The 11,534-nt window shown below is 40.8% G+C and overlaps 2 protein-coding genes across 3 annotated transcripts in view; one reads left to right on the plus strand and one right to left on the minus strand.

The window, feature by feature from the left end:
- The window catches only part of rnf207a (ring finger protein 207a), a 43,998-nt gene extending 36,836 nt beyond the window's left edge, over window positions 1–7,162 (minus strand). Inside the window, exons 1-2 of the mRNA XM_072665498.1 lie at window positions 6,922–7,162; window positions 4,689–4,879 (exon numbers count right to left, since the gene is read on the minus strand). Of these exons, the coding sequence (XP_072521599.1) occupies window positions 4,689–4,879 (191 nt within the window). The 5' untranslated portion in view covers window positions 6,922–7,162. The remainder of the gene's footprint in view (window positions 1–4,688; window positions 4,880–6,921) is intronic.
- Window positions 1–11,534, plus strand: part of rpl22 (ribosomal protein L22) — a 34,735-nt gene that overhangs the window by 18,358 nt on the left and 4,843 nt on the right. The window contains exon 1 of one of the 2 annotated variants that reach the window (XM_072665499.1): window positions 9,331–9,384. The exons of the other annotated variant lie outside the window; for it this stretch is intronic. Coding sequence (XP_072521600.1) covers window positions 9,331–9,384 — 54 coding nt within the window. Of the gene's footprint in view, window positions 1–9,330; window positions 9,385–11,534 lie in introns of those variants that run through there. 2 annotated transcript variants of the gene reach the window in all.

Below are 11,534 nucleotides of genomic sequence, written 5' to 3' on the forward strand. Positions count from 1 at the left end.
ACGTGTCATGAGTCACTTCTAAACTGGAGATGAAATGGATCAAAACCAGGTCCCTTTTAATTGCCCTGAGCTTCAGGCTCAACGCAGCCTAGTGAGCATCAGCCAAAATGCTTCTGTGCAGATCTGTTGTTGTGTGATCTTATCGGAGCGCCCGCCATGCCCGGTGTTTTGCCACGGGGCTAAAACTGGAGCTAGGCGGCTGATGCTGCAGCTGTTCCCGCAGCTCAGGCCAGGGCACCCCTGCTTTTTACCCAGCATGCCTTTCTCCCACACTCATGGCAGACATAAGGGTGTTTTGCACCTATTATGGCTTTGGCAGCTCAATGATAACAACAAAGTAGTATTGTGAAGAGGTTAGCCAGTCAGAACAGAGGTCATTTACATATTAGTTCTAGCTACTGTGCCTATAAGATTAAACCTGTGCAATAACTGACAATGGGGTTGTTTTTGAAATGTCACAAAACAGAGAAATCTAAATAGTGCTTGAAAATAACTAATTTATATATATATATATATGTATATATATATATATATATATATATATATATATATATATATATATATATATATATATATATATATTATATTATATTATATATATCTTTTGAAAAAAGAATAAATGTAAAAGTCTCTTTAGTATAGCCTCATGGTCCCAGGAGAGCAGGGTGGGTGTTCCCTGATAGGGTCTTTCCAGTCAATTCTTCAAAACAGCAACATTATTCTTCTCTGTTTAACTCTCGTCATCTGCACTCTCTCTGCTGTCTCTGAGTTTTGTGTATCAACTGCTTTTTTTAAATATCTTCGTCTACAGTGGTTATATGGTGGTTATATAAGGTGCATAACATTAGAAAAAGGAACTCTTAGACACACTGGGGTTGGGCAAAATAGCTTACTTTCCATATACACTGATCAGCCATAATATTAAAACCACTTCCAGGAGAGTAAAGAACATTGATCATTGGCCGATTGCCAGATTACCTGACCAGAGGTAGATTAGGCAGGAAGGGAACAGTCAATTGTTGAAGTTGATGTATTGAAAGCAGGAAAAAGAGACAAGAAGAAGAAACTAAGATGCTTTGATAAGAACCACACTGAGGCTATACGACTAGGTCAATATCTCCACAGCATCAGACAGGGCTTGTGGAGTGTCTCTGGTATGTAGCGGTCACTACCAAAATTGCTTAAAGGAAGGACAACCAATAAACTGGCGACAGGGTAATGGCAGGACTTAAATGATCTGCTGTTAATCTCTGAAGGTCTCCAGATACCATAAAGCACCTTCAGATGCAGGTGGTTTTTTATGTTCTGGTTCATAGTTATGTGTATAGGCTGTATGGACTGGCATGTGAATAGTACACAGTCATGTACAGTCATGTGAATTTGGGCACCTCATAAAACCTTTTTTTATATAGACATTTGATCTTCATTTTAAGATCAACATTTCAAGACATAGTATAACTAAACCAATAACATTAAAGAAATTATTTTTTAAATAATTTGTAACAAGGAGAATGATAGAATGCCCTTACTCAATGCCCTTATACCATATATTTATTTCCCTGTTTGCCTGAAATAATCTCAAGATTACATTTATATTAAACATTTAAGGCATTTTGCGGTCTCTCTTATCCAGAGAAACTTACAAAAGTGTTTCAATGTTTCCTATAATCATTTACCGGTCTTGCTGACTGGGAGAAAGTGTTTCCCTTTCCTCTATTCGGAATTCTCCAAGCTTTGTGATGTTTCAGGGGCTTCTTGCATGCAAATAACGTCACTGCATCTCAATAGGATTTAGATCTGGGATTTGCCTTGGACATTCTAGAACTGCCCAATTCTTTATTCTGGTTAATTTACTGGAATGTTTTGGGTCATTGTCATGTTGCATGGTCAACCTTTGTTTCGGCTTCGGTTTTTAGACAGTTACTCTCACATTTTGTTACTGTTACTCTGACATATAACAGTAATTAGAAAATTTACAATGAACTCTTATTTCTATATATTATTATTGTTATTATTATTAATAATAATAATAATAATAATAATAAACATCTTTTCATGATATGGGCCTCTAATATGAAATAATATGAGAAAATACAAATACACAGCATGGGCCTTTTAAACAACAAAATGTTTTACATTAGATATTACATTTGAATGAGCAGTTCTAGATTTGTGTAAATGTTGGAAATAACCACATTAGCCATTCGTGAAAATTGGTGATGCTTTTAAAATGTCAAATGCTCGGCAGTTAGGAATGTGTGAATTTGAGGCTGTCGAAGAGTTGGATCTCTGCATTAATCCTACTAGACACAGCGTCAGTAAAAACCCAGCTGGTACCAGTCTTGGTGGGTGCACACACAAATGGAACCAATCGAGCTTGGCTTCTTTCCACGGAAGCTGCTCCGGATTGAGAGCGTCTGTCAAAATTTCCATTCCCTCATCTTCCTGGGTCCAGTGTAAGGATATTTTTTTGTGTTCTGTTCTAATTAAATCAGGCTTTGTGTGCTGTAACCCAAAGTACACTGTAAGAAGATAATGCTTTTGGCCCTGTTTGTATGAAGTCATTTACATATAGGAGGAGGACACTGGGTGTGGGGTGAGATTTATACTGCGTATATGCTGTGCATGCAAACAAACAGTGTGTACGTCTCTGCACAAATGGTGCTGTTGCATTCTGTTTTGTGGTAATTAGAGCTCAGGTGAGCCCATCTGTTAGCCTGCAGCAAGACTGTGATTACACTGTCAATGAAGCAAGCGAAAACCAGCAGTGTGTTCAGGGGAGTTCAGATCAGATTGCTATTACCTTCAATAAGTGATTTTTTTAAAATGAAAGCATCACAGGCTAAAAGCTGTGTATGAATATAATACTGGTAAATAATCCCCCATAGGATTATGAGGAAAACCTGCATGTTTTACTGATATTATTAATATATTCAGAGTTGCATGCAAAAGTTTTGGAATCCCTGGCTGAATGACATATTTTGATGATATGTGAATAAGTTGCAAAGTAAAAAGAAGTAAACAAATGTCAATGCACATATTTAAAACACAGTACCAACCCTTAGAACCCTTTTTTGGATGCTACATAGAACCTTTTTTCAAAGTTCCTTTGAAGTGCCATCTAAAAGCAGCTTTGCTTGTGTATGAAGAACCATTTAAAGCAGCGTTTCTCAACCCTGGCTCTCTGCCATACACATTTTAATGCTTTTCCTACTTTAACACACCCACTTTAAGTCAATAATGTGCTGCTAATCAACTGATTAGTTGAATCAGGTGTGTTGGGAGCAGGAGAAACACTAAAAAGTGCAGGGCAGTGGTCCTCTAGGATCAGGGTTAAGAGATTTAGAGTGGCATTATGCGAGAATTGGCACTTCTTGCTTTTGGGCTCCCCCCTATAATCAGGAAGTGGAATTCACATGCTACAACGTTCTTGTGAGCGTCTTGCCCTTTTCACCATAGTTGCAGTTTCTGATGTGCCGAGTCTGGAGTAGCAATGATAGAGACACCATTCTCTCTTTGACAGGTCAGTGGAGCATCAACTTGAATTTGAAACTGCTATTTAAGGGGGAAGGATTCTACGTACTGTTGCTTTAATCAAGTAGAGAACCATATATGCATTCAGTTAGTTCTTTGAGTTGTCATGGTTTGATATACAACCAAAGAACCCTCACTTTTAAGGTAGCAGTAAAGCAAAATCTCATATGAGAGCAAATGATTTGTAGGAAGGACGTGGAAGTGGTGGCCATTGTATAGTCTTAAAAAGGGGTCTTTCAAAATGTAAAAAGCAAGTCAATGGCTTTACATGACAACTCAAACAACCATGAACAGTTAAAATTGTTATTTGTCTGGTTAAAGCAGCATTTTGCTAGGCATTTCTTGCTCCTGGGCTCCCTCTGCAGTCATGGGATGGAATTCACATTTTTAGCCACTACTAAAGGACACACTTTTGATATGCATTTCTGGACAAGCTATAAGATACAAATGGGCATCTGAAGCAAAAACAAAGCATTTGGACTGATGCAGTAGAGTTATATTACTGAAATTTATACAAATATGCAAGATTGCAAGATTACACAGTTCTTGCAAGCTTGTTCCTGCCTACTTTACCAAGATTACAAAGTGCAGTTTCTGGTGTGCTGAGCCTGGAGAAGTAACAATAGTGAAACTACTCTCACATTTTTATGATTCTTTTACATCTTTTTAAAAAAAAGTTGATTGCAAAATGACTGAGAAATCTGTAGGAATGAATGTCAGTAATCAATTATAACAATTATATTATTATTTAATATTAGTGATAGATACACTTAAGAATACAACTAATACATACATTTACTGTATACAATACATTCTTGCTACAGTAATTTATTTTTTCCCAAAATACTTAAACAAAAAATTCACAGATCTTTTGCTGGTAGTACTTAAATGCTAAAAGTTAATATTAAATACAAAATAATAAAATTATTAATATGACTAATTAATGATTCCAAATCTTTAAACAACATGCGAGGGTACGTAGCTCATTACATACAGCTTCAATATACCATCATTTAGACCATCTTATGACGTCCAAACTAATAAAAGGTCGAGGCTAGATGACCCTAAAAGACCCTGCACAGAGCTAAATGAAAAGACAAAATGCAGCAGTTTAATCAGTGCTCTTTGTCTCGCAGTGTGATTTTCTTACTCACCCACAGAGGGGGCAGATGAGATGGTTCTCCTTGGCCCGGCCATGCAAGCAGCTGGCACAGAAGATGTGGTAGCAGTCCAGAAGACACGGCTGGCGATACTGCTCGTGGCACAGGTGGCACACCAGGGGATGGAGGCTGGCACGGTCAGGTGCCCACCAGTCTTCCAGGGGGGAGAGGGGTAAACTGGCCATCTGAAGAACCAAATAGAGAGAATGTGCGAGGTGTACAGGAATTCGGAATAACCTGGTAGCACATTCTGGGCCTGGAGTGGCAATTACAGAGATGCCATTCTCCCCATTACAGATCTATGTACCGTCGGAAGGATTTTAAAGCTGCCTGGACTCCTTTGAAATTGCTACATAATGTTGCTTTAAAGGGGCTCTTTGCACTAGTCCTCTTTAGCACTGCTGAGATGTCAGACCACTTGATCTTGACACCACAACATTTTAGAGTCCCTTGTAAACCCTTTGTAACAAATGTTACAATGCAAACTTATCAAAGACCATTAAAAAGTTTCCATTATTTTTACCCCCAGTTGCAGTCAATTTGCAATTCCCCCTTCACAAGATGCTACCAGTGGCAGGAGGGTAAAGGCTAACATTCTCTGCGTTCTCTGAATCACATGAAACCAGCCAACCTCTTATTTCCAAAGTGCTGTTGACACGACAGTATTGGACAGTGGAACGCGTAACATGCTTTGAGGAGAGCACTACCTGTCTAATTCAGTCTGCCACAATCTTCCAAAACATATTCCAGAACATACTGGCTAAAAACTACCATAAAAAAGAGTAGCTGCCCATCATAAAAGACACCTGCACTTGCTAGCATTGTGCTGTTATGAGGGGGGAATTAGGCTGGCCGTCCTGCCCACCCAGAGAAAGCAAGGCCAAATACGTTGTCTTGGACTCCTGGCTTCAAAAGGGTGGGACATCACCGGGGATGTTTTTGAACCAAAATGTGATTGAACCAAAATCTCCAGATGATACTACCAATAGCTAAACCAGGGGTGTCAAATTCCTGGAGTCATGGAGGGCCAGATTTCTGCACAGGTTTGTGCTTTTCCTGCTTAAGCACACCTGATTAAAAAGCAAACTGTGCTGACAGTGCTGTGATGACTCCAGTCCACGGTTTTCCACCCCTTGCATAGACAGTGGCACCACTCAGAGAGCCCCTGGAATCATCTTTCTGTTTTTGCTGTCTTATAGTTTATATAGTTGAAAGACTGTGCTTGTGTATGTACAGTTAATCCTAAGGCTCCTTAACAAACATGAAGTAGACTGGGGCTTATTTTTGTTTGGGCCCGTTTAGGGCAACTAGAGTTGTGTATATTACCATTTCCTTAAATATTTAATTAATACGTATTACTACAAAAACAGCATAGGTGAATGATCTTACATGAATGATGCCACAGATATAATATATTATTGCTCTCACCAAAAATCTCCAAAATGGCAACTTCACAGGATAATTAAAAAACGTCCAAACCATTTTAGAGCATTTCTATTGGTCCATTCATCAGGAATTTTGATATAATGTTAAGAACATCTGCCATATTTACATCATCTCAAAAAGTGAAAAACAGTTAAGGTTTTTTTTAAGTTTTTTGTGTGACAGTAACAATATACAGGGCTCCTAATGAACATGCCATGTGCCTGAATAGGCTTTTAAAGAGAGCTAAAATAAACAAGACAGCCTTCAGTAAACTGAGCAAAGCAAATAGAACACAAGGCTTATTAACACATATGCTTATTTACTTCTCAATATTCTTATGAATATACAATTCAAAGGATATTCATAAGTATATAAGCATATATGATCCAATATAGGAACCAAGCCATTAAAGAAAGTATGTAAGTATCAAAGACTAAAAGCTAAAGTGCAAAAATGTACTTTCAAATAGTAACACTTTTACTCAGTATTATTTGTCCCCTATATGATGAAATGTCCTATTCATAAGCAAAATGACATTGTGACATATTAATCTATGCTAGGAACACCGTTAACTCTGGGGTACTAACTGGGAGTAAGTATAAACACAATGAGAACTGTTCATTTATGTGTAGTAGTGTATGGTACCTTATGGTTGACCAGGCTGCTTTAAAACCACCCGTTCACTCTTAATAATAATAATGCAATAATCCCATTCTCAGTCTAACACAGAAACAGTATAAAATGCTCTCTATATCATGTATAAACAATACAGTAGCAAGTTACAAAGCTTTACATCACTTACCTTATCAACTTCAGGACAAACACTAAGACGAAATCTCCTTAACGGTCTGCACTGCTGTAGAATTATTGGACAATCCCATATTGTATCTCTGGCTTGTATGTTTGTGGACCCTTCAAAATAGCCAAGAAGTTCTTCTTGTGTTCCTCTGAGTGGACTGAGTGATAGCACTAGTGATGAAGTGAGTGTGAGTTACAGGCTCACTTCCTTCCTGCACAACCACTGGAGTCCACCAGTTTACCTCTCTGCTGCCTTGACCACTATCTATTGCAGGAATGACAGCAATGCTGGGAGCTTTCAGAGGAAGCCTGACGCCAAGCAGCTGCCATCCAGGGCTGAGGCCAGTGTGTGAGGGGCCAAAGAAAAAGGCAGCAGCAGGGCAGGGTGCCAGAGTCAAAGCTAAATTCCAACATGACAAAAAAGAAACCAGATACCCTGTCCTCTGCCGGCAAGTGCTAAATGAATTCTGCACTTAAATCCTCTTTGCTGTGGAGTATCACTGTTTTCTCACCCTTATATACACAGCAAACACACTGGGGCTGTTATTTTGTTAGGAGACTGAAAATGGTCAGTAAAAAGGTAGTGAAATCATGACCTTAGGACCTCATGAGCCTCCTAATTTGTTCATAACATAGACTGATCATGTTTACTGGCTGTAACTTATTGTTGCTGCACCCCTCCACCCTGTCTAAGAACAGAAGGGGACTGCCATAGGACCATTTCACTCAAATTTTTCCAGCATTTCTAGCTAGGATGTGACATTACTCAGGAGAAAGATTTGGCTTGAAAGTTGGAGTTGGATGTCATTTTCGACTGCTCAAGCTACAAAGTGTGAAAACATAGATGACTCCACAAAGCTGATGTTGCGTGTGAGTAGACACATTCTAGCAAAGACTATTACTATTGCAACTATAGTTGTGTACATTAGCGGAGAAGTAAAACATTACTACTGTCAACGGTAAGAGCAGCCATCCCAGCCAACATGCTCACGAGGAGCTCACATGGGTGGAACGTGGGCTACGTGTGTTCCAGGTGGGTATGGTCTCTAGGTGGCTTTGTGTATACTTTGATACTGGGACCCAGTTGGCCTTCCCAAATAGGCCCCATTGTTACACCCTCTCACATGGGTCCCTCTAAGCCGCATGTGTTGCCCATACTTAACCACTTAGGTCCAATCACTGACACTTGTGGACATCCATATGTGGGGCTAACATGGAACCCAAGGACAAAACCTACGAGTTCTGGTTGAGCTACCCTTATGGGCCTTACTTAACATATGGTGATATGCTGAAGTCGCGGTTCAGAACACTATCCATTCTTATTAGAATGTAGAGGTGGGCAATATGACTATTTTATCATATCGTAATAAATTTGATTGTAATTGTTTCATTAAAAAAATGCATAATTAGCCCTGTTATTTTTTTTTTATAAAAATCACTGCCTGTCAAACTGTTGTCATAAATGTTCAGTGTCATGACAATGTCTAGATGGTGGAGTGTATTCCTCCCCATACAAACACACTCTGCACCCTACAGTTACGACTGGAAACCCTATGCACAAGCACACTGCACCCACAAAGATTTTTCCCCATCCACACTACAGCTAAATTCACACCCATCCAGTGCCTTTTGTAAATAATGTAAACATTTAGATTATATCAAACCTGAACATTTAAACTGCTTTAAACCAGTGCAACATTGTAAATTGAGAGTATAATGTGTATAATGTGTAAATATTCAGTATTTCTATTTTGTAAATATGTGTTCTTTTTTTGTACTACTGTGAGGGAAGATGCACCCAAGTTTTTCACTCACGTATACACCTGTGTAATGTGACGTGACAATAAAAGTGATGATTTTATTTACTGCACGCTTCCAGAGGCCTGGACTTGTGGGCATGTCCTTGCTCCGGTCTATGCCTGTGAGGAGTTTGAAGGGTTCTCCCTGTGTCCATTTGGGTTTCCCTCCCATAAAGACATGGCAGGTGTATTGGCCATGCTGAACTGCCCTCAGGTGTGAGTGAATGAATGATGCTGGTGCCCTGTGCAGGGGGTATTCCTGTCTTCTTCTTTTTTTCTTCTTCTTCATTTTTATACTATGGTATATACACACTATTTTACTGAACTGATGTCTTAACAGATGTGGTTCCCTTTAATGCTTTTACTCAATCAGTATGTTGGCCCCTCCTTATGCTTGTACAGAATATCCTTCATCAAAGGAAAACATACCTATAACAAATTACAGCAGGGTAATATAACATCAACATATTCACACTTTTGCTAATCTGAAGGTCTGTGCACTGTGCAGGGTTATTGCCCACTGCAGGTACTGGGGTGAAAACCACTGCTGAGAGTCTCGAGCGCATCGGTTCATCTATGTGCTCTGGGTTCGATTTAAGTCGGGCTCAAAGCGCATGCGCACCTTTCCCTCTCCCTTTCTGCCTGATCTGTCCGCCATGGCTCTGTTTGTAAGTACCAACTTGTCCCCGAAACACCCGAATAACTCACGATTTGCCCCGCGTTGGTGTCTTAAAACGATATGGCTCTAATTTGAGAAGCTAATCTCCTTCCTAAACTGGTCAGAAGCTGGTTACACACATCCGGCTCGGTTTAAGGGCAGTTTGTTTCTGAGCCAGTCTGAGAGGCTGCTCACTGCAAACCACGTTGTAGGCCGGAAAGCTAAAGCTAGCGCTAATGTAGTCCGAGAACAAACGCAGCTCAGTTTAGTGTTGCTCTGCTGTCAGCACCACTAAAACTCACCTCAGATAATTAGTGAGTGATGGTTGGTAGCAGGATTTAGTGAAGGTTGATTTGGACGCAGTGGTTTACTTTCCGGGACAGAGTAACGTTATGGTGGAGGTGTAGTTAGCTAGCTAGCTGGCTATGTTCAGGGTAGTTTGGAGGTTTCCAAAGCAAGTTCCTAACTGCAGGTTTGTGGTTTTATCACTTTTCATTTACCACGCCGTTAATGTAAAAAAGCTAGCTAATGTGCTAGGTTGGAAAGCATGTGGGTTAACGTCAGTGTTACCCCGTGGTCCTGGAAGCCGACTTGCTCTGCGTGCTTTGCGCACGAGCTCATCAACAGCTCCTTTACTTAATGCACTCAAATATGCCTGTCCAGCGAGCTTCCTGGACCAGGGCTGGCAACACTGGTGTAGAGCATGGGGTCCCCAAGACAGCCCTCAATCGTGTGAGCTGGTTTGGTTGGTGTGGCGCAACAGATAACACCACTACCTGCCAGTGAGCTACCACACCATGTGGGAGACTGGGGTTCAATTCCTGGTCTGGGTGACTATGTATGCTGCACTGCACCAATAAGAGTCCTTGGGCAAGACTCCTAACACTACACTGACCCACCTCTGTAATATGAGTAACCTTGTAAGTCATTCTGGATAAGTGCGTCAGCTAAATGCCATAAATGTAAATGTTTAGCATCTACCTGCCCTACAACCTGGCGAGTAGTGGGTTAGATTCATATCCAAATAAATCAGGGTTTCAGAATAATTGCTGACAGTTCACAAGTATAAATATACTTTACTTTGTCTCTTCTGGAGCTGGTTGACTGCTTCATCTGGCAGGTTTTCAACCCATGGTCCTGGAAGTGCTTTGCGCCCTTTAGTGTTGTCCTGTTTTCTTACATACACCTGATTCAGCTAGAAATTCACACCTTTCCTGACTGCACTAATGTCCTAAGTGGTTAACCCCTGGTTTATCATCGGCATGCTCTATCCTTACTTTAACACTGGAGTTTTTTTGCTGTTTTGGAAGAGAAAGTTGTATGAGGGGCCAACTTGACTAGAATGGTGATATACTAGGTTAGATCCATGTCCAGAGTAATGAGTTTTTGAGAATGATGTACAGCTTGAAACATAAGCAGCTGTTCACAGACAGAAATGTTCTTGATACATTGTTCTCCGATGTTCTATAGGGGCAGTGGTGGCTCAGCGGTTAGAGCGCCGGGCTATAACAGGGTTGTGGGTTCGATTCCCGGGCTTGGCAAGCTGCCACTGTTGGGCCCTTGAGCAAGGCCCTTTACCCTCTCTGCTCCCCGGGCGCTGGAGTTGGCTGCCCACCGCTGTGTGTGTGTGTGTGTGTGTGTGTGTGTGTGTGTATACTCACTGCCCCTAGTGCACTAGTGTGTGTGTGTGTGTGTGTGTGTGTGTGTACTCACTGCCCCTAGTGCACTAGTGTGTGTGTGTGTGTGTGTGTTCACTACCACAGATGGGTTAAATGCGGAGGACACATTTCGCTGTGCAGTGCACAGTTACCTTTTCTTCTCCAGTTGGAGAGGTTTGACTTAGACTTAAGCTTATGTCCCAGGTTCTCAGCCTTTAGTTGTGGAAGCTCACATGCTCTGCATGGTTTGTTTTTCTTTCTTGCACACTTGATCCACCTAATGAGAGCATTAACAACCTCTGAACACGCTGTTGGAGCAGGAAAACTTATGAGAAGGAGAAACCTTGGCTAAAAATGGGAAAGTACTGGGTTATGTCCATCCAGAGTGTATCAGTGTTTGAGGATGCTGTACGGTATGTGGTTAAGTAGAAACGTGCCTTACTACTTCTACGCTTGAAGAGGCTTCACTCTGGCTTGAGACGCATGTTTCCAACCCCTGGTT

This window comes from Salminus brasiliensis, chromosome 21 (genome assembly GCF_030463535.1).
Source record: "Salminus brasiliensis chromosome 21, fSalBra1.hap2, whole genome shotgun sequence".
NCBI classification, from domain to species: Eukaryota; Metazoa; Chordata; class Actinopteri; order Characiformes; family Bryconidae; genus Salminus; species Salminus brasiliensis.